The sequence below is a fragment of the Odontesthes bonariensis genome, chromosome 17, assembly GCF_027942865.1.
Source record: "Odontesthes bonariensis isolate fOdoBon6 chromosome 17, fOdoBon6.hap1, whole genome shotgun sequence".
NCBI classification, from domain to species: Eukaryota; Metazoa; Chordata; class Actinopteri; order Atheriniformes; family Atherinopsidae; genus Odontesthes; species Odontesthes bonariensis.
The window spans coordinates 20,719,270-20,746,331 of NC_134522.1; the positions used below are offsets into that span (position 1 = coordinate 20,719,270).

General features: G+C 42.3%; 3 protein-coding genes across 4 annotated transcripts in view; 2 read left to right on the plus strand and 1 right to left on the minus strand.

Moving 5' to 3' along the window:
• The first annotated feature begins 3,027 nt into the window (after positions 1-3,027).
• On the plus strand, positions 3,028-5,145 carry LOC142366226 (uncharacterized). Its single transcript, XM_075448053.1, has 2 exons — positions 3,028-3,289; positions 4,345-5,145. Exons 1-2 carry the CDS (start codon positions 3,103-3,105, stop codon positions 4,941-4,943), a joined length of 786 nt encoding a protein of 261 aa, XP_075304168.1. The 5' UTR covers positions 3,028-3,102; the 3' UTR covers positions 4,944-5,145.
• Positions 5,146-7,079: 1,934 nt separating this feature from the next.
• On the minus strand, positions 7,080-12,222 carry slc35g2a (solute carrier family 35 member G2a). The gene is made up of 2 exons (XM_075447753.1): positions 11,899-12,222; positions 7,080-8,650 (listed from the first exon to the last, which is right to left on the minus strand). Exon 2 carries the CDS (start codon positions 8,621-8,623, stop codon positions 7,268-7,270), a length of 1,356 nt encoding a protein of 451 aa, XP_075303868.1. The 5' UTR covers positions 8,624-8,650; positions 11,899-12,222; the 3' UTR covers positions 7,080-7,267.
• Positions 12,223-19,495: 7,273 nt separating this feature from the next.
• The window catches only part of stag1a (STAG1 cohesin complex component a), a 39,299-nt gene continuing 31,732 nt past the window's right edge, over positions 19,496-27,062 (plus strand). For both annotated transcript variants that reach the window (XM_075448780.1, XM_075448781.1), the window contains exon 1: positions 19,496-19,657. The gene's annotated coding sequence lies outside the window, so the exon portion shown is untranslated. The remainder of the gene's footprint in view (positions 19,658-27,062) is intronic.

Consider the following 27,062-nt stretch of genomic DNA (forward strand, 5'->3'; position numbering starts at 1 on the left):
AGGGTTAAAGGGGGTAACCAACGTCACTGATAACGTGGAGAACTGTGAATGTTTCTATCAAATGTTGTTCCTATCCATGAAATATTAAAAATAGGAGTACTTCCTCATGAGATTTCTATTGCAGATATCCAACAATTTTAGCTCCAAAAGATGTTTTTACAGAAACCAAAAAAGTCCGATACACAAGAATAAGGTTTTCGGTATCGATTCAATGGATTCCAGTCATTTCATATTAGACTTGATGAAAGGAAGCCACTTTAGTCTTTCTCTGAGCTCTGTACGTGTCCACAGTGTTTAAAGGATTCCTATTAGTATCAGATATCAAAAGCAGTTTGATTTTATTTGTGTTTGGAGTTTCTGACAGATGAAAACGTTAAAGTGTTATCAGGGTGTCCTTTAATCAGAAGGTCGCTGGCTCGATTCCCAACTCCCCCATTTTTCTGGGGTTTTCCTCAGACCTGCGGGGCATTTCTGCCTGTTGCTCCACGGCCGATGCCAGAGGGCCAGCCACACGGTCATCAGCCGGAGGCCACACTCATAGATGTTTCACCCCTTTGTTTCAGCTGTTTTAGATAAATGTGCAAAAGAACCTTCAGCGTCTTCCAAACAGCCAAAGAAAACGAGACTGAAATATCTGTTAGTGTGACTCCTGTTAAACCTTACCCGCCTCTGCAATGGCGGGTTAGCTTGAAAAGTTAAACCATAGTCATCATCTTATACGATCGTTTCAATGTGATTCGACATCATTTAAAGTCCACTGTTTGATAGAATGCTGTTTTTAACAGTATCTCCACTTTTTCCTCCCCTCCCCGTCCTACACATTGGGGACAAACAGGGATACACCCAAAAAATTGCCACACAGTTCCCATAAACTGGCCCGTGTCTGCTTTGTAGAGTTAGTATGCGGCCTGTAAATCAGTGAGGTCCTGTTGCTTTTTTATGTCTGCTGCTTTCAGCTAATGAGTTCTGCTGACAACACCCATTGTCCTTTGCATCCCAGGTTTTGTCAGGATGGGCCAGGGGACAGCGTCTGTTTTCTTCTGAATCAAACTAGAGCAACATATACTCACCTTAAAATCCAGCTGTCATCGCTATCATCTCTCGTTGCCTGTCCATCTTCAGTCACAATTTCTCTATGCTCGATCTTTTTCCTTCTTATTGCCAGCTGTTTTGCTTGACAGCTACACCGTGATGGTGGTGAGCGGGTGGGGGTGGTAAACAGCGTCTGGTGGCTGCTAACAAACGTTTTTCTTCTGAAACAGAGTTATGTGAGGGCCCAACAGAAGGTCGGCCTATATATGGAAAAAGATAAGTGAACACTTCTCAGATGGACGCCAAATAGTACAAAATAAGAACATAAAACTTACAGCACCTTCAAGTTCCAACACACTGATTTATGGCTTTTTTTTTGTGAATCATGTAAAGTTGTTGCTATGGAAATGAGCCAGGAAAATGAGCCAGGAAAATGCACATTCTTCCTCAAACTCTTTGCTGAAGCAAGGAAAAGATATTTGCCCTGACCTGCTGTACTTTCCTCCCCAAAAATCGACCTCTTTTTCCTGACACAGCCTGTTCTGTCCACCTCTTCCTGCAGGTTTTCTCTTTTCCCGAGATAAATCTGCCAGCTTCCATCAGGTTACTCCCATTGCTACAATTATAGCCCGCCAGGCAGAGACAATTAGACATACTTGCTTACATGTGCAGTATAAAGAACCGTCTGGAGGTCTGCGGGGAGAAAGGTCGGGGCTTTTCCTATGACCCTCACGTGTTCTACTTCTGCCGCTGAACACCTGCACCTGTTGACCAGAACGCTCTGCCTGTATCAACAAGGTCAGCGGACCTCGCAAAGAACACAAATGCTTCATCATAGTCAATCAGCATCCTCGTGAGGCAACTAAATGCATCAGTGTCAGATAAGGGAATTTAATTGTTGCTTAGCAAAAAAATAAATAAAGATTTGTCCAAAGTGGTGAAAGTAGTCATAGCAGGCTTGACAAATAATCCAGTCTCCGCAGTGTTGCAATTTTCTAGGTTTAGAGCCTTGAGCCGATGCACCGCACAGGGAGTGACTCTGACTCATCAGTGAGGTGTGGATTCAGATGGGTCATTGAAACAACCAACATAAATAATCAGAACTATTTTTTGTTTCTTTCACAAAGGAAAAAATGATAAATGTTGGTTACTGGAAACAAAAAAAAGCCCAATATCAAAGGAGAGATCATTTCTTTATGATTTTTGTTTTTCCAAATGACTTTATACAGTATAAAACTGTATTTTTCTAAGTATAATGCAGCTTTTCAGTTATACTATTGCTTTTCTGTACTTAGATTAATTCTGCAAGTGTTCTAATTTGATTTTATCCATTATCTAAATAAAGCTCTCCACAAAAGAAATTTGAACACTGGATAACACCAGATTTCACTTTGCTGATCTATTAGAATCAAAGCTTTTTTACAAAGAATGTTTACTTCATTGTGTGTTTTAGAAAAAGAAGTATTAACAGTTTTTTAACCTGATTTCATCACTGTTTTATAAAACAGTACATAGTTCCACAAAGTCTAATGCTTGGAGGCTCTTAAAGATCCTAAAAAATATATTGCAATATTTCTGCTGAATGGCCGACAGAAATGATCATTTCATTAAGCTGAAAGCTGCTGTAACAGTTGTACATTTACTTATGAGTCTTTGGGTCAAAAATTAAACTCAGTGATGTTACAGCTGAGTGTTGAAAGCTACACAGTTGTAGTTGTTGCTTCTCCATCACATCACAGCTCTTTTTGAATGAAAATGACTTCAACAAACTGAAATACACATTTTTTGGCTTTGCAAAGTGGTTGAACTTTTTTTTTTCTTGTTCTTCTGTAGCCCCCCTGCCAGCCACATTTCCTTGTTCGACTTCTGACATTACCTCCACTGTATTATTACTCACCCAGTCTCCATATCACCCCCACCCTCCTCAGCATCCTCCCTCCTTCTTCCCTCTTGCTGGGTTTATAAGTCAGCACCCGCAACAGTTGGCTTAGTGAGAGCAGCTTTACATAAAGTGGAAGGGTAAGAAGAAAAGAGATCAGCTGGAGGGTTGAGCAACTGGGAAAGTGATACATGCACTTAAACCCAACATATCCAGAGAACAACAGTCATCAGAGCTCCATCATGCATGCGTTTAGTATCTGGCGTGTGCTGTGTGTGCTTGGCATCGTGGGTTCGACTTTGTGTGTGAATGAGGTTCAGTATGAAGGAAACTACGCAGACAACTATGACAATGAGATTTCTCGGGACCTGCAGGAGGGTGAGTTTTGTTTATTTGTCCCTTTATCTCTTCTGTTCCCTGCTTGTTTGAACAGATGGATGAGTGTGAAGAAAGTGTCCTCCGTTTCCATGACAACAATTAAATGTTTTCTTGTGAGTTTTGATCATCAAAAAAAAGAAGAATTGTTTGATTTATGTGGGTATGTGTTCCAAAATGTTCCTCCCTGAGTTGAACCTCCGTCCTCTTCAGTCCACATTTTGCATTTTTATTCTGAATATGACATCTTTGATCATCCTATCGCCGCTATCTGATTACATGAAGTTTTGAAACTATAAGGTAGCCTCGGGACATTTTAACTTTTGTTGTTACGTGTACAAACTATTCTGTGGAAAAAGGATTTTTCAGGGTGAGAAAAGAAAAGAAAAATAAATCCTGACTTCCGTTACTCAGTATGTCAGGAAAAACTAAAGTAACTTGCAAACTTTCGTAAAGGTCATTCTCATGCAAAATAATTTTTATTTTTTAATTTTCTTTGTCATATTCTTTGAGCCCTACCTAAGCCCTTTTCACAGAACCACTCCCATCCTGCCGCCACTGTAGGGGCGAGCCCTGACCATGTGAAAGGTGGGGTGTGAATGACATCCAGATATGTTTATATACTGTAGGTGGCAAGTGTCAAAACGACATCAATGTGAAGGTGAGGACGAAGGTTTTCCCAGCAGAGAATTGCATTTCAACCAGATGAGTAGTGTTACTTACCTTATCTGTCTGTAGTTTTAGTCTTGTGGCTAGGAAAGAGTAATGGAAAACAGGAGGTCTTCATACTGCCGTGGTATCAAGGCCAGTGGATGCTGTTGGATTGATTGTGGAATCAGGGAAATCATACCTAATCATTGGAGGTGGCACGCTCGGGCTAGACCTGTTTTCCTCTTCTGTACATAGGAAACTTCTAACACTTAAGTTAAATAGTGACCTGAAATGTTTCCACATTCAATTGAGGAAATATGTTCTCTGTGGCCTAAAGTCATATCATATAACCTTTCAGTGCCTATAGGATTGTATTATTAATGCACCCCTGTGGCTGTAATCTGCAGGGGAGTCTCAAACCACCCCATGCCATGCAGACTTCTCCCGCTGGGACAAGCTTTTCATCGCTCTGGAGGACTCACACATGAGGCAGAACATGCTGTTGGAATCTTTGGAGCAGTGCTGTGGGGGAATGCACTCTCTGAGGACCCAGGTGGACAAGCTGGCCGAAGGGACATGCCAGCAGTGCCAGGCGTCAGCGTGCATGGCACAAACAGAGCAGGCGAGTCTCAGGCTGCATCACAGCTTGGCGGAGCTCCGGGAGGAGGAAGCAGAGAGGGAGAGGAGAATGAACACCACCTTACAAATGATCCTGCACAGCAGCCACGAGGAAAATGCCCGACTGAAGCACCTTGAGAAGGCAGTGCCATCAGCATCAGAGGGCAGAAGGAATGGAAACCATCCAACAGCGAGACCTAGAGTTTGGGCTTCAGCATGGATAAAGTGGTTCACATCTGGCCGGAGGGAGCAGGAAGTGAATTCCCCAATGGCCACTATGGAAAGCGCTCTGGTTGCTATAGCAACAGATCTGCAGAGGGTTCACCTGCAGATAACCAAAGTGATAGAGCAGGCAGGGACCCTGAGGAATGACAGAGGAGACACATGAACTGCCCAGAAGAAAAAGTTGAATAAAAGTTGGCAGGAATTTTGCACATACTATTTTTTGAAGCAATTTGTTTTTGAAGATGTTTTTCTTTTTTATAAGTGAGCTTACTTTGTTTTGTTTTTTCAAGTGGGATTTTACTCCAATGTATCGTAAAAATTGTGGGTTTGCTGCAATGAATAAAAATAAACCTATTACACATCTATATCGCCCTCATGGAAATGTTTCCTCCCTGTCCACAGCAACCGGCTAAATTTTCACAGTGTATTTGCCTACACTTTCATTTGCCCCAGTCACTGTATGAGCTTTATCCTGTCCAGCACGTGCCAGAGTTTACACCACTGTGGTGGTGTCTGCTAATATCCACAGCCGCAAGAAGGTGTGTCGGAGGTTTTGGTTTTGTGTGTAATTCTGGGAAGGCCTATCCCACTCATTAGCTGCTTTAAGAGTGTCTAAATGCAAAGAGGCCACGATGCTTGCCACCTTTATGATGTGCGAAACCGTGCCAGAATTATATTACAGTGCCGCCCGTCCCTCCACCAGCCAAACACACTCACACGCACATGCATGCATGCAGGCTTGTTATTGAAAACTCCAAAATGTGGCTTGTGTTGTGGTACTTTCCGTATACAATGCTTATGTGAGGGGGTTTTTTTGTCTCAATTCCTCCTCTTCTAAATTCATTTTCATACCATTATTTTGAGGAATAAAACTTGAGAAAGATGAAGGAGACAGTGACGGTGAGGATTCAAACTAAAATAAGGTATAAATGGAGTCAATATATCTACTATATCACAGACAGACTCCACTACAAGTATTATCAACTAAATCATCCAAAAGTAAAGGTACTTACACTGCATAAATACCTCAATCAGCTATAAATATGATTAATTAATAAGCATTTTAAGTTGTTGGTCTTTGCAAGGGATCTTATTTGGAATTTTTTTATGCATACAAGTATAGTAAAAACAAAACATAATACAAATACTTTGTGATTTCAAATCCTAATAAAGCACATCTTGTAAAATAAAAGTAAAATTCAAACATCTTACGATTATCTGTAAATAAAATGCTTGGTTATATGATCCACTGGGTAAAATGTGGCAGCAAAGGACAATTCAGTCGTATGAGAGTTGAATCACGCCAGCAGACTGACATCACAGAAACCTTTTCACTAATTTAATGGCTTACAACCACGGTAAAAATGTACACTTGTGCCCATTCCTGTTCATGCATGTCTGCATGAGCCACTCTTTAGAAGTCTACAGCAGGGTGGAGAACTGCAGGCAGCAGCAGATTTTCTGCTGGCTTCTTTTTTTTCTTTTTTTTTTTGCCCGAATGTCACTTCTAACTAAATGCAGAGGAGCGAGGAGGATTTCTATCAGGAACAGATTTTACGCCGCACTGGTTTCACTACGGTACCCGGCATGCATGCAAACACACACTGGTCTGTTCGAGTTGGTGGCACTTGACTTTCATTAAAAGTCTCCATCTGCGCGGTGTGCAGGGAGGACTCTGTGAACAGACGCCTTGGTGTGTGTTGCCTTTTAACAGAGAGACAGACAGAGAGAGGAAAGCAGGAGGCTAATGAAGGGGGAAATGGAAAATGAGAGACCCGGAAAAACAGGCCTTATGTGTCTGGTGGATAGCTACAAGACATAATGACTGTTCCGTACACACACAACAGTGTTTTTTAATCTGCCAGCAGGCCAGACTATACATAATAAACAGCCAGCGAGGCGTACTTTCTGCCCTTACTTCCTTTCCCTCTCTCCAATCCCTTTTATCAGTGTTTTGTCATCTGCCATCACTCTTCTTCCTCCCCTGATTCTTATCAGTATGCCAATTCCATCATCCTCTCTCGCTCTTCCTCCATTTATCTTCCTCTGCTTTTTTTTTGTGTGTCTTGCTCCTCACTCGTGCCTCCCAGCTTTTGTTTTTCTCTCCCTCTCATCTGCAGAAAGAGACCAAAGAGATGGCATCAATCTCTGGCCGAACCTCATCTGGCTTCTAAAAGTGACTGATGTTCCACTCCGTTAAAACTGTGAACAGCATCCACACTAACTCAAACTCTTTTTTTTTTTTGTCTGTTTTGTTAGGAGGGGAGTTGGTTAGAAGTGGCTACAAAAATGCAATGAGTTCATCAGAGAAAATTTAATATCACATCACGGAGTCACTAAGACACAACACAATATTGGCACTTTCTCAAAAGCGAAAACGACAATACAAAATAGATAAAGCTCCAATAAACATTAAGCAGTCTCTTATGTACACTGGAACCGAGCACATGAAGGAGGAAGTGTGGGTGGCGAGAAGAGAGGCGGTGTCTATTTGATGGGTGAGTCCAGAATCTCCTCATACTCCTCCCTCTGGCGTCGCCCGCCACCTCGAGAGGGAAGCAGCTTCATCGCCACCAGCCAACCAACACTCAGCACGACCATCACATTCCCCACAACCTCAGGAGCAGTGGGGACCAAAGGCAGCACAGCCAGATACAGGAGCATGGCAACAGGTACCTCCAGGCTCTGAGAGGCAGAGACCAGAGCTGGGTGGAGTCGAGTGAGGGCGTGGGTCATTCCCAGGAAGGCTGCTGCTGAACAGGCAACCACGCCAAGGACGAGGCCCCAGGCCGAGGCACTCATCGGCCAGGACCAGCCTTCTTGGAGCAGGGCCAGAGAAGCCGGAGCGAGCAAGCAGCCTGTCCAGCTCACTGTGAACAAGGCAGTGCCAACTCCCACCCTCTCCTTCAGGGAGCGATACCCGACCAACGCCAACGCCATCCACAACCCTGCGAGCGCTGAAAGAGACCATCCAAATGCACCCTTCCAAAATGCAACCGGGTCCGTTGGTGAATCTGAGTTGCTCTCATCTGCGGTGGGAAGTAACACAAGCCCCAAACCACACAGCCCTGCAGATATGGTGATCCCATCAACCAATCCCAATTTCTCCTCCAGGAGCAGGAAGGCAAGGGTTGCTGACAGGGCTGTGGTTGCCAGGCGCCAAGTTGTTGTACCGTTTCCGGGGGAGACAAAGGTTAAGGACGAGTAGGCGCAACAAAGGGAGAGGGAGTAGGCGATGCCATAACAGAGCAGACGTAGTCGATAGCCCTCTGGTCCGAAAGGGTTCTCCCCTCTGTGCAGTGGGACGGCCACAGACAGGAGCTGAACCATGGACCTCACCAAGAGCAGAAACAGGGGGCCGAGGCTGAAGCGTTCAGAGGCGATGCGGGTCAGAACAATCAAACAGCCATGTGCCAGGGCCGCACCGAGCAGCCCCACCCAGGTGAGCCGAGACGCAGACACAGACGCCTCACCAAAACTGGCCAGCTGATCCCCAACCCCCTTCCCGGATCCCTTTGCTGCTTTGGCTCCCCTGTCACTCGCCTCTCCTCCTCCAGTAGCTTGGAGTTTATGGGACGTTTCCTTGTCTTTGGAGCCAAACAGCGTCATTGGCCACCTCTTGCTCTCTGTCAGACGTTTCCTGTCTGACGTCTCCTCCAGGAATGATCCAAACTCCTCAAAAGATGGAGCGTCATCATAGCCATCATCTCCAGGTTGGGGGAAGTGGGTGTGTACTCCAGGTTGGGGGGTGTAGGGCGTGTGCGTGGCATATTTGGCTGTGACTGTGTGAGGGTGAATCTTGACTCTCTTCTTAGAGCCACCAAGGAGGTGAGTGGACTCCATTTTTAAAATCTCAGAGATGATGTTCACCTGCGAGAGAAAACAGAGGACTTTTAGCGTCACACGCAACTTTAATTTGAAACGAAGACTGTGAATCCTCTCGCCTCTCTCTGCGTCATGCCGTCTCTCTCTGGCTTGCTGCTTGATATCTCATATATCTTTAATATCCGACCGAGATAATAATAGCAGTGACTCACATGTTCCCATGTGTCTCTCTGGTTTGCCAGTAAATGTACGTAAGCTCTACACATCTGAACAATCGCCACTTAAACTGTTTTTTTGTTTTTGTTTCTGTTTGATTAAACACATTAAATCCAAATAAGTTCAATTATACAGAACCAAAGTGCCCAATTTGTGCCTTTCTGTCTGCTCAGATAATGCAGCCTTCAAGGGGGCTTAGTGTCTGTTGGCAATGTCAGTTACATAAGCAACCACATTTGTCTCCTGCCTTTGTCCCTCCAGCAACTTTTCCTATAACCATCGACCCTTCATTGACTTCTCCCATCATATACGTCAAACCAGCTATACAAATTCAATGTACCTTCAAATCCACCTCCTTTTCCATTTTGGTTAAAGTCTCCCTCCAGTCCTCTTTAACATCTCTGTCTCTGTTTAACCTTTTCTCCTGAACGCTCAGAACATGATGCTCGACATAAAAACTGCTATCTAACTCTGCTGCAGAAAAATATGACCTCACAGATGTTATATGGCACATCCCCACTGCTGCATTTGAGGCTGTAAAACACTCAGAGGCCCACTGGTTTGTCTTTGAATGGTGAACATTTCTTCAGACTTCATGTTTTTTCATGCAAAAGCATAAAACATACCACACAATCATTACACTTACATAATAAAAATTGCAATAATTATTATTATTATTATCATTAGTGCATTTTATGAATAAAGAACAATACAAGCGTAGGTATCTTGACTTGATTCCTTTTTGCTAAAGCTAATCACTCCGTCTCAAGTAGCCCAGTTGACAAAGTTGGTCTCACAGCACCGTTTAAATGCATCACAGAAAAACACGGCAATACAAAGGTTATTGCAAGAGATACAAGAGCGATGTTTCTTTCTATTTTTCCCTTATTTGTCGTTGTTTTCTTTTTTGTCAGGTGACAAATTGTCAGTGAGCAGGAGAATAACGGCAGCTTGTACGCTTGCAAGTTTTATGAAGCCATCCAGTGAGTAGAAATGTAGAAATGAACACATTTTCACTTTGTTTTCCACATTTTAGCAAACCTTTGAAATAGGTTATCTTTATAAGGACAAAAAGAAGCAACTTCAACAGATGACATTTCTTAAAAGATATATAAAAAAACACGATAGAAAGATAGATATAATATAATTATTCGCTCCTGTGTGTACCACAACTATCACAGGATAAAGCAGGTCTAAAAAATGGATAGATAGATGGGTGATAGTGTGGCTTGTTGATAAATCAACCAAATGGGAATATTTGTAGGCTGATCCAGCAAATGTAACATCAAGCAAAACATTTATTTATTAATCAATAGAAGGCTACTTCAGTACAGTCCTGCATATAATCCCATTATACAGTTTGAGTTCAGACCAAATTGCAGAACATCTTTAGCTGAGAAATGTATGTCCTCTGTTCATATCACACTAGCCCTAAAAAGACAACCTGACAGATAGCCATTATTTCTAATTTTCACAAGTTTCTTTACATCTTTACATCAGGCAGTCAGAAAGGATGGTTTGGCAGCTTGCTCCTTTTTCTCCAATCATCTGTGGTGCACAGCGGGGCAACTTAGTGAAATGGTGATCGCTCATGTGTTCTTTCATCGATGTGGAGAAGATTTCCACATATCAGCACTGAGAATAACTTAAAGGCTTGTTGTGTAGGAGCTGCAAGGTTGGTCTCTCTGGTTAATGCAAGTACACACACACACACAAAAAAACTACTGTTTAATATAAAATAGGTTGTAATGCCTTTCTTTGAAAATGTGGTTATGGGGGAATCGTACTAAACACTCATCGACTAAATTCGAAATCATTTTAATTGTGGCCTTGTACTAAAATGGTGACAAAGGAATTTGATTTCAGCAAAATTATTAACAATGTAATTCAGTTTTTGTTTTTTTTTTGTTAAAAACCCAAAGGCAAGAGGTTGCCCTGATGAAATCTTTCGTTTTGTTTAAATGCTGATCAGCTGCTCGCTCTGTGAAGACACACACAGAGAAAGGAGAGATCGAAATGTTCCTGTTTGAATCTTCTCCTCGCTGACAGTTCACTGGATGATGCAGCTCTCCTCTGCAATGCTGCTGCTTCCATTGCTGCTTTACTCTAAAAAGCTTATCATTTTGCTCCTGACACGACCGTACAAGTGAGCTACGAGCCAGCAGCACACCTGCACGATGTGATAACAGCACCATAAGAAGCTTGGGTCTCCAGAATGTGCTCCTCTGATAAAATCAGAGAGAGAGAAAATAACAGTAGGAAACACTATCCTGGTTTATTTGCATCTTCTCATATATCTCATTTGACAGATATCCTCCAGAGGCTTGTGGCTTTAAAAGGCAATATGATATGGACTATTAATAGGTCAGTAAATTTGTGGCTGGTGCTACTGTTAATATTAAATAGGCAGAGGGTGTTTTCCAGCTGTCACAGCTGACAGGTTGATTATGGCTGTTTAGGTGTGATTTAGGCTATGTCATAATAGAGGAGGACGTGTGCGTGTGTTTTCTTTACGTCAGTCCTATGACATGTTATTTTCAAGGTTATGGTGTCTTGGTGTTGCGTGCCTGTGACGCCAGAGGGCTGAAGCGCACACATACACACACACGCACACACTTACCTACATACGCACAGCCACAGTGAAAAATAGAAGTTTTACACTAAATTTAGATCCAGCTTAATGGGCATCATGAAACACTGTCGCTATTCCTGTCCTTGCGCCACCAGCGCGTCTGGAACGCGAGTTCGATTCCCGCACCTGGCACATCGGGAGTTTTTGTTCTGTGTTCGCCATACAACGTGTGTGCTTATTATGTTGTAACGTACAATGACAGCCCGACCCATGACAAAATCCTGAATGGGGTGAAGCGCGCGCGCGCCCGCCCCCTCCGTTCACTCTGCGTGCGCTCGCGGATCGGCACAGGGAAGCTGATCAATGAACCCCGACTTCTATTAGATGGCGAGTGACCTATTGTAATTTCATGGCTGTAGCCTACACATGGTGTGCTGTAATCAGTGCACCACCAGGTGAGTTAGTCATACCTTACATCCATCGTCAATAAAACGCCTCCACTCACCTGCTGCGGCGCAAACCAGCGGAACACCGGGCTCAACTTCACTCGCGGTCAATCTCAGTCATTAACGGAGCACCTCCAACGCCCCATCACCTCTTCCTGGTCATTTGTTCCTCCGCTTCTTGTCCCTCTCTTCCTCTTTCTCTTGCGGTAGTCCTGATCGTCCTCAAGGGCACCGCGGCGCACCCCGTCACACCTCACTCTGCTCTGCGGGAGGGGGGTAAACGTGTGTTTTATGAGAGCTCGCTGCCCGCGTCCATCACTCCCTAAACACTGATACAGACACTCCGACTCATCCTGATGAGGGAGAGGGAGAGAAAGAGACAGAGGAGAGGGGGGGCAACGACCAATCATAGCGTCTGAGCATGCGTAGCATCCACTGTGCGTCTCACTCTGCGCGAGAATTAATGGGTCTCTCCTCACACCTTAATGAATTTTTATCAAGGGAAAAAAAGTCATGGTTGCTTCTGGAAAAGTTCGGGCAACCTTAGTCTTTGAACAGCAAGAGACTATTCCACTGTTCGATTTTAACTCCCAAATAACAGTGGAAGCAGGCAGCTGGATCACTCAGTCAGCCTTCCTCTGATGTCAGCTTCATTTCAGTTTATCTCAGAGGGCACTCACCAGGAAATGGCTCCAACCTATTGTTGAGTCAGAGAAAATAGAATGATAGAAAAGCCAAGGATTTCGAAATGTTCAATTATTTGGATAATTTATTTTGTAGTATTTGGACATGTATATGGTCAATAAGCAAAACCTTCTAGAAGTCTTCTAGATGTCAGAATATGAAAACTCACATATCATTTAGCCTACAGAGATTTGTGCAAGTTACCCATGCCATGTGCATTTATGCACCCATCGGATACTTGAAGAGCTGTGTGTGCTAATTACAAACTCAAAAGAAGTTTGAACTTTGATCCATCAGACCACAGGACAATATCCCATTTCACCCCAAACCATCATCAGTGAGCTTGGGTTGTGGCAGAATTTCTGAATCTCATTTTGGTTTTCCATGTTCGAGTTTTAATCTGCATTTGTGGATCCAGTGACGAACTGGACTGGACAGCTGAATTGTGTTAAGTCACATTGGTTTTCAGAAGTGTCCCTGAGCCCTTGCTGTGATTTCCACAACAGAATCGTGTGCGTTTGCTATCAAGTTGCTGTCAGTATCATAACCATGTAATATTTGTTTGAACCCTTTCACAAAGATCCTCCAGATTATCAGAATCCTTTAATATCGTGCACCATAAATATCAATATCCCTCTTTTTTTTGGGCACTTTCATATTAAATTATTTGAATTCTCCCAATTACATTATGAAATACTTTTTTATACGAAGATGGGTGTCTTTCCACACACTTCTTGTCATATCATGACGTCTAACACCTTTACATTTGCTGTATCTTTACTATGTGGGTTTTTATCAATTTATTTATCTATTTATTGTCATGATAGTTTCAATGAGCAATCTACATCTCAATACTAGTGATTCTGTAATGATGAAATCTGTAAGAAGAAATTCAATAAAAAAAGGAAGATTCTGGTGAACTCGGGCGAGTCTCTTTCCCCCTCACTTTGCCTCGCAAAACAATGCTCCACCTCACCTGCTCCCATCTGTCTCCTACCTGACTGTAACTGTGTTGACGTTTTGCTGCCGTAACGCCCGTGTGCTGTGGACCGCCTTGGGCTGTGTTTACCTTTGACGAATGTGGCGGGGTAAACTGTTGTCAGTTCAGACTGTGGTGCTGTTTCATAAGATGCCTCCATCTGTCAGCTACGGGGGCTCACTCCTCCACTGGGACTCTCTGAGCTGCGCAGCAGTCAATATTACAATCAAATCCAGCATGTACCCATGTCTATGATTAGAGGGGAAAAAAACATCTCCCCACATTTACGAATTGACCCACATATTTGGATTAGAGATATGATATGGACAAAATGTCAGGAACACTTTATGGATTAAAGGTAACTTTGTGACAGGGGCATGCATTTCAATACCTACCTATTTTGAGGAACATTTGTGAGTTTGGAAATAATGTGCCCCATTGTTGTGGATTGTTCTCAGTCCACATTCTACTGCCAGGCCATGCAGGAGTAGAGTGGTTGTTCATAACCGACTGTTGTGCTTCAACTCAGCAACAGAAAGTGAGATAAAGTGCTCTGTTTCACCTGAAAATCATGGAAAGCTCTTAGGAAATTAGGGAACTTAGGATTGACAGAATCTAAATTTGAGCTGTATATTTAGTGGGTTCAATCAGGGGGTGTTTACAGTGGAATGGCCCAGTAGTTCAGCCCAAACTGCCCGTTAAAATTAGTTCAGCATGAAGAAATGGATGTTACATTAAAGTTCATTTGCATGTGGACTGCTTTGTACTGTTCTGTAATGGGCCTGTCCCTGAAGCTTTTCTTTTCTTTCTCTCTTCCTTCCTTCCTTCCACTGCTTCTCACCTAATACATCCAGTTTAGGCTTATCCTCTGAGGAGAAATATCTTGTGTTTCCATGGTTACCGCAGATAAGAGTACATCGGACCCAGCTAAATGGGGCACTGTTTGAATCCCATCGACTGCTCTGCAGGTTTGGGGAGCAGGTTCATCACACTGAACCAGCTTCTGTGCTGTCTGTCTCTCTTGCTCCATCTTTGGTTAAGAAGAAATTATTTATGGAGTGAGGTGAAGACACTGCAACTGCGAGGCGAAACTTGACTCTCACTGCACGAAACCCTGATTTTATATTCGCAACCGCCTCATCCTCATCTATAAAACTCTTCTTTCAAATATCCCTTCGTAGACACACGTGCTCTTTTCGTGTATCTTACGTATGCTCTCACACACATGGACACACATTAGCACATGCGGGATGCCGTGTGTCTTTGCAAATGAGTCAGTCTGTCAGAATGTGTAAAAACCGAACGTACAGTTTGGTGAAATATCCTTGAAATGCACTGAATGAATTCAACATTAATCAAAAGCCCTCTGTCACAAGGGATTGTGGGTCTGCTTTGTGTGTTGGCTGTTTATGAACCATAATCAGGACATCATTATTCAGAGCCGGGTTCCTTGGATGTCTGAGCGCCTCCTCTCATTACAGCAGCAGCCGATGAGAGCAGAAATAAGTCAACCGCTGTGGAAGACAGGCAGGACACATACATTACCAGCAGAAAGAAGAGAAATGAGCAAGCCCACGAAAAAATTAGAAAAGGTAGAAAACATACACCTGCTGTGATTAAGATGGGGACGCACTGCAGTAGACAGTGTCCACTGTCATCTGTGTGTGTGTGTGTTCCAGTGAGGGAGGTGATGATTGGTGACTGCCTGAAGGGAGTTAATCATGGACTGTAATGGTTGTTTTTTTCTCTCCAGCTAACATAGCACTCTGCCTCTCATATATTTTGCATCACCACAGCTGCAGAGAGGAGGGGGGTGGGGAGGACAAGAGGAGGAGGGGAGGCGACGAGAGATGCATGTGGGGGGGGGGGGGGTCAGAGAGGAAGCAGGCTCAAAAGAACAGCCTCAGGAGTGGAACGCTGCCAGCAAGGTCAGAGGAAATCAGAAATAGGACAGGCGTACAGGCATGGAGCAACCAAACTCTGTCCAGCTTTTTTTTTAGTCAGCAGTCTCAGAGATGAAAGATAGGGAAGACAAGAGAACCTTTGTTGCATAACTCCAATGAGTGTGTTTCAGTCTAAACAGAAGTTTCATTCAACAATCGTCATCATAGCCCTTTAGGCTCTTCTGGTCCCGAGTTTCCCCACAGACTGAGGTGTTTGTCTCCATAACTGACTAACCGAGTGACGACCTCCTGCCTTCATCGCCGAAAAAGAGTTTTCTCAGTTGATGCCGCACAACGCAGCCTCTGTTTCCATGGATACAGCCCCTGGAAAAGTTTTTGGATTGTGACGAACGCTGTGATTGATAGCGTTGTGCATGCGCAGCTACACAGGAGCATTAATAATGCTCAAAACTCAAAATTAGGGCAAAGGGAACCAGAGACTGCACCACGCACACAGAAAAAGTAAAGTGTAGACTCTCGGTGAAACAAAACACTGTCAGAGGATTAAATACAGAGTAGCTTTGAAATGGATTACCCCAGGGAAAGTGTCTGCAGATCAGGACTGAAAGGATGAGACAGAGATTTGGGCCGAGAGGAAGAATATAAAAGCTCGGAGAACCAGAGAAAACCAACTGCTAGAACATCTAACAGTCTGCACAGACAGTGGCCTTTTGTCTGACTTTGTTAAAACATGCGCGTGCAGACTCACGCACATACGAGGGAAGAGGATAACTCGGCCCGGCAGTATGTCATTCAAGGTTGTATCTGATGTTTTTGTGCTTGTAGTTTGCTTTAATGCTCGTTTGTGAGACAGCTCAGATGACAAGATGCAATATCTCTCAGGGGTGTGTCAGAGTTTTGATAAATACATTTCCAATGCATTTCACTGCAAGGAACCTTTTCACCGATGACTTCATTTCTGCTATATTAGTGTTGTGAGTCATTTTAAGCAATTCAGCCCAGATATTCTAAACTTAGGGGACACAGCATTGTATATATAAGATTAAATTAAAAACACAAATCTATGAGCAGGAGCTCTGAAACTTAGCTGACTTCACAGGATACAGTGCGCAGGTTAAGAGTGATTGTCGTTACACAACAATTTCAAATACAGTACAGTAAAAATCAGTTGCATAAACTATTTCTTAGGTCAGCAACTTCTTGAAGTGCTATAAGTAATGTATAGTAAATAAGATATACTTTGTGTAAACTATTGCTGCCAAGTCCAATACACTTTTAACTATTTCATCAGCAATACTCTGTGAACCAGGTCCTCCTCCTAATAAGTCTTATTTCTTTTGACAAACGGTTAACCCTGTGGGCCGCACGCTGCTGTTGTGGCTTATCTTTTTATCTAATTGTCTTTTGCACTGGAGGGGCGCATTTTCTCATCAGGACCTCACTCGGGAGAGCTCATCTGAGCAAATGAGTTTTTGTTTTATGTTTTTCACTGTTTTTTTGCTGTTAACAAATTACACAACTCCTTATGAAACGACAGATGACCATTACACTGGAAAGTCTCTGAACTGCTGATATTGTGTTGTGGAAAAAATAAAAATAGGAATAAAGAATTCCTACTGTGTGTTTCTCTTTTACAGCACACCTCTAAACTGCCATTGAAATAGGGAAAACACACAAACTGAGAGACTCAGTGGAAAATGTGAATCATTCCACTCGTTTGGATCCCAAGATTAGCCGAGGATACGTGGGTGGTGTCTGTAAATCAGTCAGACTGTGTCTGAAGTGGCCTTTAACAAGCCTCTGAACAAGATGGCTCCAGTTTATTTCAGTGTAGAAGCCCACCGACTACAAAACATATGTAAACACAAATTTACACAGCACAATCACTACTACAGGGATTACTTTAAGCTACTACTTTAATTCTGAGTATCGAATGAATTTGTAGGGTTACGCAACATTGCGACATTTCCACCTAATTCCAAAACTACAACTACAAAAGATTTCTTTAAAGTTTTTTTTTGTTTGTTTGTTTTTCAGATATATAAAATCTTTACTATTGTAATAACATAAAAAAAAAAAAAACACCTGTCGAGTGTTTCATCACACCCAAGGGTTAAGAATAAACATGTTAACCATGTCTGTATCTGTGTGTGTTTGGGATATAACCTGAAGGGAGGATCTGGCTGCAGCTTTTATGGGAACGACGTGCGGTTGCTATGGCAAACAACGGTGCGTCCATCAGATGAGGCACCACCCAGTAAAACTGTGTGTGTATGCGCGCACATCACTGCTTTATCTGTTACAAAAATATAAGAGAAAGAGCCAGGCACTGCAGAATGTTATCAGCTTTTCTTCTTGCTTCATCCACTCCTTCTCTCTCAAATACAGTCACAAACATTGGATGTTATGCAGGTGTCTGATATCCACTTAATGACTCTGAAGTGGGAGTAATATAATTAACTGAAGTCATTGCTTTCCTTATCACACCAAAGTGAGCTGGAGTGAGTAATGTGAGTACATCCAGCCTTTGTAATTGGGTTTATCCACATTTAGTTTTAGCCCCAGGACCTGGCAAAAGAAATCACCCATGTGCTCTTTACTCTTTTTTCTTTTTCTTTTGATCTCTCTCCATCTGAGGTGGGAGGTAAGAACAGCATCAAAGAAAGTCTTGGGTTAAAGGTCATTAATGCACTCACAGACACGCTTTTTTTTTTGGCTCAAACACATGTAGTCAGTGTTGGAAACTATTGAAAATACACAGAAATTTCCCACAAAGTGTTAGAGTTGCAACAACTAGAACTAGTTGCAACAACTAGAAAAGAGACAATGTTGGTACCAGTTTTAGAGACTGTTCAATAGATCCAAGAACATTTTAAGTAATAGTGTGAAGCATCGACTTGTCTTTGGAAAATGAAATCTCTTTAGAATTGGTTGGATAAAATCACTTAAAATGTTTTTGTGGGCTCTGCTGTGTTGTGTATTTTACACTGCTTTTACACAGGCTAAACTAGTCTGAAACTACATTTAATTTCAAATTCCCTCAGCAGTTGCAGCTCTTTCATTTAAACTGGGCCTATTATTTGTCATGGTACTTGTATTAGCCAGCATTAGTTTAATCTGAGTTCATCACAGATCCCATTCAGATATACATAAGATAAACTGAAAATAATAAGTCAATGATTAAAATCCTGTGACATATTTTGACCAATGAATGTTGAGCAGAAATATGCACACAAACAGAGAGTCATAATATTACCAGAGAGGGAAAAAGTGGTGACAAAGTTAACCATGTGAGACAGAAAAAAAAGCCAAATGCAACAAAAAACGACTTCAAAGAGCCCCAAAAGACACAAAACAACCACACAGAATTCCCTAAAACCAGCCAGAGAAGCAAGAAAGATTCATATGAAACACAAAGCAACAAGAGCTGTAAAAAACATCACGACAACATATAAAACGAAATGAGACGTGACCTTAACAAGGGGAAAAAGATGCAAAATGGCTATAAACAGAAATACATTGACCACAATGAGACCAAAAAAAAAAAAGTTACATCAAATGAACAGACACACAAAGACAAAATCATCACAAATAACAGAGAGAGATGGGAAAATAACTAGAAACTAATGAAAAAATGCGAAACATTACCCAGAAGCAAAGTTGAATGCACAAAACATCCATAAATTGTTAATTCAGTGTCTAATTTGCGTGTGTGAGGACATTCTTTACACATCCATGCCCAGAGGGCCACAGATGATGACAATGTTTGCATTACAGTTAAATATCATGTTGTAATTTGTGTACTATTCCGGTATTTGTTTATGCTTTGCTTCTGGTCATTTTTGATACACTTTGAATATACCATTTCCACTTAACAGACTCTCAAAAATATTAATTAAACTAGGAGGAGGGGGGGGGGGGTATATCTGTCTCTGCGCGCGTCCCCGTCACTGTTGTGTTGGCGGGGTCCTGGTTCCCTCCCTTCCCGTACTCGGCCCCAGAGGCGCGTGCCCGCTGCAGCACAGTGTGTCCGCCAGGGGGCAGCTGTGTCTCGGTCTGAGGCTGCGCCGCTCCCGCTGCATCACAGAGAGGAAAATACCACCAGATGGCGGTTTAGGATTGCTGCTCTTCTCTGAAGGCGCGGTTCCGCTCGCACGGCCAATTTTCAATAAAAATATACGTGCTTTAATAAAACGAAAATCGATTGTAAATTTCGGAGGGTGATAATCGATTTGGCGATGGTCGTTAAAGGTGAGTGTCTTGTGTTTTTGTCGTGTTTTGTGCGGTGGGAAGGGAGACGGAGCACAGATTAAAGATGGTGGACAGAGACAGGGAAGACTGGTTGGTTGGGGGATGGGCGCTAGCGGCTAGCGGAGGTGAATGTGCTTTCTCTCTCTTCCTCAGTTACATTATAGCCTAGCAGAGCTATTAGCTTCTGAGCTAGCCTAGAAAAATTTGGCAAGACAACTTGCGAGAAAGGCAAGTGGCCGCAACAGAACCGGTGTGTTTTGCCACCAATTTCCACCCGGCGCAGGAGTTTGTCTTGTCAACAAATAAAGAGCCATGCTGTGTGGCGTGTTTTCTTGCTCTTTGCAGACAGCGTTCAGAGCATCACCTTCTCTCATTTACACCTCGTTATGTGAATGTACAGTGTTCCCCTCCGGCTTAGAGGTGCTTTCGGTGGTTAGGTTTGTCGTCAGCTCAAATGCTCCTCGCCACATTGTTGTTGTCACTGTTATCAACCAGCTGGCAGCTTTAGCTTCATGCATACGCAGAAACACAACGTGAGACACCAGTGTGCACCCAGTTACTACTTTTCCCCGTGTCAACATCAGCATCCCAGCCTCTTGTCCTCAAGTTTGGTGACTTTTTACGCTCGGATAATGAACAAGTTTTTGTTGTTGTTGTTGTTGTTTTTGTTTTTTTTTTCATTCGGTGACCACGCGTGAACGTTTTTCATGTAAATCTGCAGGATGGAGTCCTGCATGGTTTACATGATTATTATGGCGCTTCTTTCCTCTTCCCGCCCCCTTCCGTGCGGGAAGCAGGCAACACTAAACAGGGAAACATGAGTCACATTGTGGTGGGGGGGATGGGCCCCGCCAGCCAGCCAGCCAGCCAGCCAGCCCTCGCTGGCTTGAGTCCTAACCTCCTTCTTCACTGACCCCTGTACACCTCACCCTGAGCGGGTCAGGGTGTCTCCCGGCAGTTGCACAAATCTCAGATGGTTGCATAACTGCTTTGTTTACAGTCGGCCATGTGATTTGCCATGCAGGCTATCTTGGATTGATATCAGCTACCAGCTTGACTGCCAACTTGTCCTCTAGCATTGCTTGTTTTTCAATCCCATACGCACAAATCAAATTTGATTATAGGTTTGGCTGTTTAACCCTTTGGCGACTATGAAAAAGATTATTTTGTGGTGCTGCATGAAGACCTTCCATAAAATTCTCTGTTTATAAATTATGTTACATACACCATATGTGTTCTATATACCATTGTAATCAGGAGAATCAGAGCTACAAAAGGATATAAATTTCAGCATATAGTTTGATTGAGTAATGAAATATCTTGACAAAAACCAGTAAGTACTTGTACTAAAATCCGTCAAAAAAATGTAAATTCCAGACAAAAATCCCTTTTTGACATATTTCTGTACTAGATAGACAAAAATATAGAGCGTATCAAATGATCAGAATTTTGTGTGCTGCATAAATGTATAAAGTTTATGTGGCTAGGACATACTGTTCAGAAGATACGATACATTTAGTTATGGGTGCAAAATACTATATCAATTTAGAATGTTGCGAGGATTCTTTTACTGACATACGTATTACCATTAGAGAGAACTAGCTATGCACTGGAAGTGAATACAAAAATACAACAAAATCTGGTGCAATAAACCATTTCTATATTGTTTCTGGTTTGTAAAGAATGTATTTGATTGAGTATTTGGATTGAAACAGGACCATTTGGATGTATGCAAAAGTAGTGATGAATACTCTAGGTCATCTGCTGGTTCCGGATGAAAGCTAGAAGGGAAGCAGACAAGGACACTGGTGACCATACAATCATAAAAAAACAACTAATCATGGTAGCTCACTCAGACAGCACATCACTTTTGATCACATTGCTTTGGACACATATAACACATGTACCAAAAATATTTACAGTATAAAACAGTATACAACTTGCACAATGATTGACATAGGACTATAGGCCTACATAATCATATTTATAAATTAGGCAAAGTAAACATTGTCCATTCATGAAGTGTGCTTCCAGTAAAGTGGCCCTTTTTTCCTCCACATAAATTAAGATATAGTCATGCGTATGAAAAAGAATTGCAGTATATAAAATCTACCAAATGAGCCTATACAAAACTTACAAAAAGATTCACAGGGACTACACAATGCTTATATGGCACATAGGCCTTACAGTATAAAATCAAATGTGCAATAAGGCATTGTAAACATTAGCATAATCCTTCATGGAATGTGTAGAGAGCTACTTAGATGACACGGCTACTATAAAAGTGGCCCATTTCGGTTATTATTTTCCTTCTTTATTTTTTGAACATGTAAGATTTGTATAGCCATGTAGTTTTAGTATTTTTCGAATGGGATACCACAACAATGGAATCAAAGTTTGGACATTACATTTCTTCTGAATAATTTGTGAGAACACAAACAAAATAACGTCATAGCTTGGACCTCTTGAACAGAAAAGCACAAGATGTGCTGATACATCTAATGAGCTAAATCGGGGCTTCAGAGATACCACCATCCTTTACATATATAATTCATGAAAAATATTCATTTTCCTGAGGTAAATAAGTGAGCGGGCCGGGAGTAGCGTCTGACAGACTGAGGTACTGACTGACAGATTAAATGAATGAATCGCTACCAGTAGTAAATAGACCATTTATACTCGATCAAAACCTTTTCAAACATAATTACATACTAGAGGAGGGAATGGGCCACATACTGTAACAAAAAACAACGAGATCCCTTATAACTTCACCGGCAAAAGTTAGCTAGCTTATTAGCTAAAGTTGTTATGATACGTAGCTGTCACTTGACTTACCTTGCTTCAGAATCACTCCCACACAACTCCTCGTCCAAGGCCAACTCCTCATCACTGGACATACCACCGGTTTCGCTGTCAATGTCGCTGTCAGCATTATTTTCAGTCATCATTTGTACCACTTCATCCCGAGTGTAGCGAACGCGCTTGCAAGGTGAAGCAGCCATCATAAAAAGTGAACGGAATGTCAATACAGCTGAGCGCGGCTGGACATTGGCAGCTAATTGAAGGCAGCTGTTGAAGGCGGTACTTTTAACATGACAGATAAACCTACCAATTACAACTAAGCATTTCCAAGTCTTTCTCTTTTTGATTGGTTAGGCTGTAGTAATGTCAGCAAAACATTGTTTTTTATCGGCAGATGTATATTTTATTGCCATAACAACCACAACGCCATCGTTCCCCAGTGAGCGATATTTCAATGCGCCATCTCCAAAGGGTTAAAAGCAGTTTGCCTGGTCAAGATCGTGACTGTTGCAAAATATGTCAGGAATTAGTGTGGTGGGTAAGTTGATAATGTGGACTCCCTAAACCGTGTAACTGAGTTTTTCGTGAAATTCTTGTTCATTTACACTCCGTGCCACACAAACCTTCGTACTGGAACAATTATTTTTTGGCAAACGAGTGGCCTGCCAGAAACTAGGAGCTCGTTTTGTTTGCTCTTTGAAAACTTGCTGCCAGTTCGTCGAGTGCAGGAGGGCCAAGCATTTTTTTCTCTCTCCCTCTGTGTAAGTATGCACTTGAGGGTGTTCATTCAGTTGATTTTAGAATAATGACGCATTCATGTATGTCCATCTAATTAGGAAAGTATTAGTTGGAAAATGAGTTTATTCCTCATCAGTGTTGGACATCGCAGCAGGTCTCCTGTTGTGATGAGCGTGTAGAAGTCAAGTTACACTGCAAAAGTTGATACATTTTTCAGCAAAGGACACATATAGACTGGTTTCTGTAGTGGTTTGATTCACCAAACACACATTCCACTGGGAGATCTTGGATTTTAGCTTTCATGCGGGTCTTACTTTATGTGCAACCCACTTAAACATTGTTGCACAGTCCCCACCTCAAAACAATTTGTGAGAGCACTCCCGCGATCCAGTGTTGTGCGTGAACGAGTTCAAAAGAACGCGTTCATTGAACACGCTCATTTTTTCGTGAACGTTGAACTGAACGCAACACATTTTTTAATAAAGAACTTGAACGTGAATTAGTTCACATTATGTGTCATGAACGGCAGACATCACTGTAAATGAACGTTGGAATTTGTTTTCCATTGAAAACTGAGTGACATCTGTTTTCTCTTTTGAAACGCAACGAGAGAAATTCCTCCCTCCTGTATTCTCGCTGGTGCCGCTTAAATCATGTATCACCAGACAGAGATGGTTTTGACATTGTGTGCGCAATGCATTGCGGGTAACGTAGTGTCCGGCTGAGAATAGTTGAATAACATACTGGCTTCCGCACGACTTTACCCGTGATGAATTGCAGCAGAGTGGGGTAGGCATAACAACGCCGCGTAGCAGGCAACGACGAGAGCGCAGAGGGCTGGGAGAGAGAGAGAGAGAGAGAGAGAGAGAGAGAGAGAGAGCTGCAATTTGAAAAAAAAAAAAAAAGGCTAGTGGAAGTGATGGCACGGAGACAGACACCGATTCTCCTTATGAACATTTAAAACAATTTTACACTCTTGCAAACCAAGACCCCGATGACATTTCATATTATATATTCTTTTTTTAATTAAATGCTGGTAGATTTCATTGCACTAAGTACAGAACTGGTCTACCTTGTCTGTACTGCTGCAAGTTTCATCACCTGGTAAGAAACCCACAATTGCAGTGTCATGAGCAAATGTCTACAATGAGCACTTTCAAAGAACATATGGTGATTTCTAGCTCGTAGTGTGAAAAAAAGTATTTCTTTGAATATCTCACGAAAAAAGTAAAATGAACTGAACTTTGAACTAGTTCAGAATTAAAATTGTGAACTTTGAACGTGAACTGTTCACTTTGAGCATGTATGAACTGAACTTGAACTAGTTCAGAAAAGCTGTGAACTGGCACAACACTGCCGCAATTCCTTAGATCACCTACACAATCCTCATTTCTTTTAGTGGAAAACGGTGATGAGTATGCAGTTATACACCACTCCGGTGTTGCCTCTGGCTGGGGAATAAAACCGTTTGAAGAAGACATTAAGTGACATTTCTTGCATAATACACTAAAGGATATGAAGTGTGTCGGTGTTGACACCTTGACACAACACGGAGCGTGAACAGAAATGGTGGCTTTTCTCTGAATCGCTCTGCTACTGGTCCCCATAAGACAGCCGATAAACAAAGAGGAATTGCACATCAAAACTCATTAGTACACGCACGTTAGACAGTTTACAATTTTAAAGGTATAGTCTAATTTCTGTTTGTTTTAGTAGAGCTGGTTTTCAGCACCCTCTGTATTACTTTTCACAAAATGAATGATCATTTCAGACCTGAACCCAAAGGTATTAAAGAGGTTTGTTTTGAATGATTGTAAAATTAGATGCACTAGATTATTGCATAATGAACAGTTTCATTTGATAGTAACTCAGCCCGAGTCTCTGGTTGCTCCACTCTCGTGTGCTTTTTGTAAGAGCCATATGCTTGTAATGATACAGCTCAGGGGATTATGGAATGGGTTTGACATTTGTCGGCGCTTATTAAATGGTGACCTTGATTCTAGGCTGTAGAAAAGCGCGGCGTTTCTTGTTTCTTTCTGCCGTCCGGCCTTCGGTGGTTTTCAGCGCGGTCAAAGCGCTGCCAAAGAGAAACCAAACGTTACTGCCATCTGCCCTTTAGAACTGTCGGTTAACGCACGAGTCATACCATTTCAGTTCAGGCAGTGCAGCTAATTTATGAGAATTGCGGTGAATACAGATCATTCAATCCGGTGCAAGATGAGCCTGTGTTGGGTCTCCTTCACAACTATGTTTTTACAAGGATTATAGGTGAAGTCACACATACAGCAGCCACAGATGTCTCCCCAGTCGTTGTTGGACTGTTTGTGACGGAGATCGGTTTAAACCATTTTTGCCAGTATGCGACATGTGAAAGATTATTTTCCAAGTTGAATCCCAAATGTAGTATTGTCACTGTTAGGTTTCCGTTTGTAAACACACCTGCAGAGCATGCTCTGAGACGATTCTGTCTCCTGTTTGTTTGAGGCTCCCGTTGCAGTTGTGGTTTCCTGTTGTGTAATCAGCTGCTTCGCTGTTGACGGTGAATTCAAGTTGGATCTGAGGTTGCACTGAAGTCGCTTTTCAAGCTGCAACCTGAGGAGGAAACTAAGCAGGGCAAATTAACAAGATGCAAATTATATTAGATGCGCGGAAGACATCAATGAAAATGGACTCTTGTACTTAAATGTTTGATGGCAAGCTATCAGCAGGCTTCATTAAACTTTTCTTGTGTGGTGTAAAATCTGTATTCAAGGAGCTGCAGAGATGTCAGATCCCACTAACAGAACAAGTAATCATTCACAGCCCCAGATAAGCCACAGGCTGACGGTGCAAAAAAAGAAAACAAAGAGAAACGTTTCTGTGGGAAGGGATTTTCCTAAAGTACAACGAGATCACTTCAACAGTATCAATTCAACTTTTTTTTTAAGTGCATGCTTAACGGTGCTTTATGGCAGCTGTCAGCGAGGCCGTTTTATTGCATGTTTAATTGCATGTGTGTGTGTGTGTGTGTAAGAAATTCGGTGGAAACTGCCTGTCTGAGCTGAAAGGGAAATTGCCTGTTGTCAAACAGCACGATAGTGTAATGTTGACATAACGATGAGTCAGATTACACGATGGCACCAGATAAAGTTATTATCATAAGGCAAGCCAAACCTCTTTTTCAGAGAGTAATCAAGAAATTCTATTAAACTGTCCAGTTGAGCACTAATGATGTTAGGTGTGTGTTTATAGCTTTGTGATGTCTCTCTGGTATTGCAGCATCGCTCAGTGTTTGCTAGGCCGAGCAGACCGCTTTAACCTGCAGCTGACACACAAGTGTGTTTTGCTAATGGGAGCCGAGCTATCTGTCATTGACTGTCAACAGGGATGGGAAAAGTAGTACAGAGGATTGATTTTCTAACTTTAACCCCTGAACCAGATGCTGCTGAAGCTCTGATGAATACACGAATGCCATTTATAGACCGAGCTATGAACACTATTTATAAACACTATTAGCAAACTCCAGCAGTGGTTGCTGCTCAGTGTCTGGGGTTCAAACCCAGGATCCAAAGGAGGTTCCATTGCATTTATTCAGCAGTTGCTTTTATTCAGAGTGACTTAGAAATGAGGAACATGTTGGTGGTGCAATGTGGGGTTCAGTTCTTGCCCAAGGATGCTTGGGGAGTATAGGATGGAACTCGATTGTCGGACAACCAATCTACTTTCTACAACCCTTTAGGTTTGTTTAATCAAACACCTAAGCAACCAGCTTCATGGAACTCTGTAAACCAGAGCAATCTCTCTCTGTCTCTTGGACCCATGCGCAGTTTATCTGAGCATTTAACCAGCCCCATCTTCCTTGTAAAAGTATTCAGGAGTGGAATCG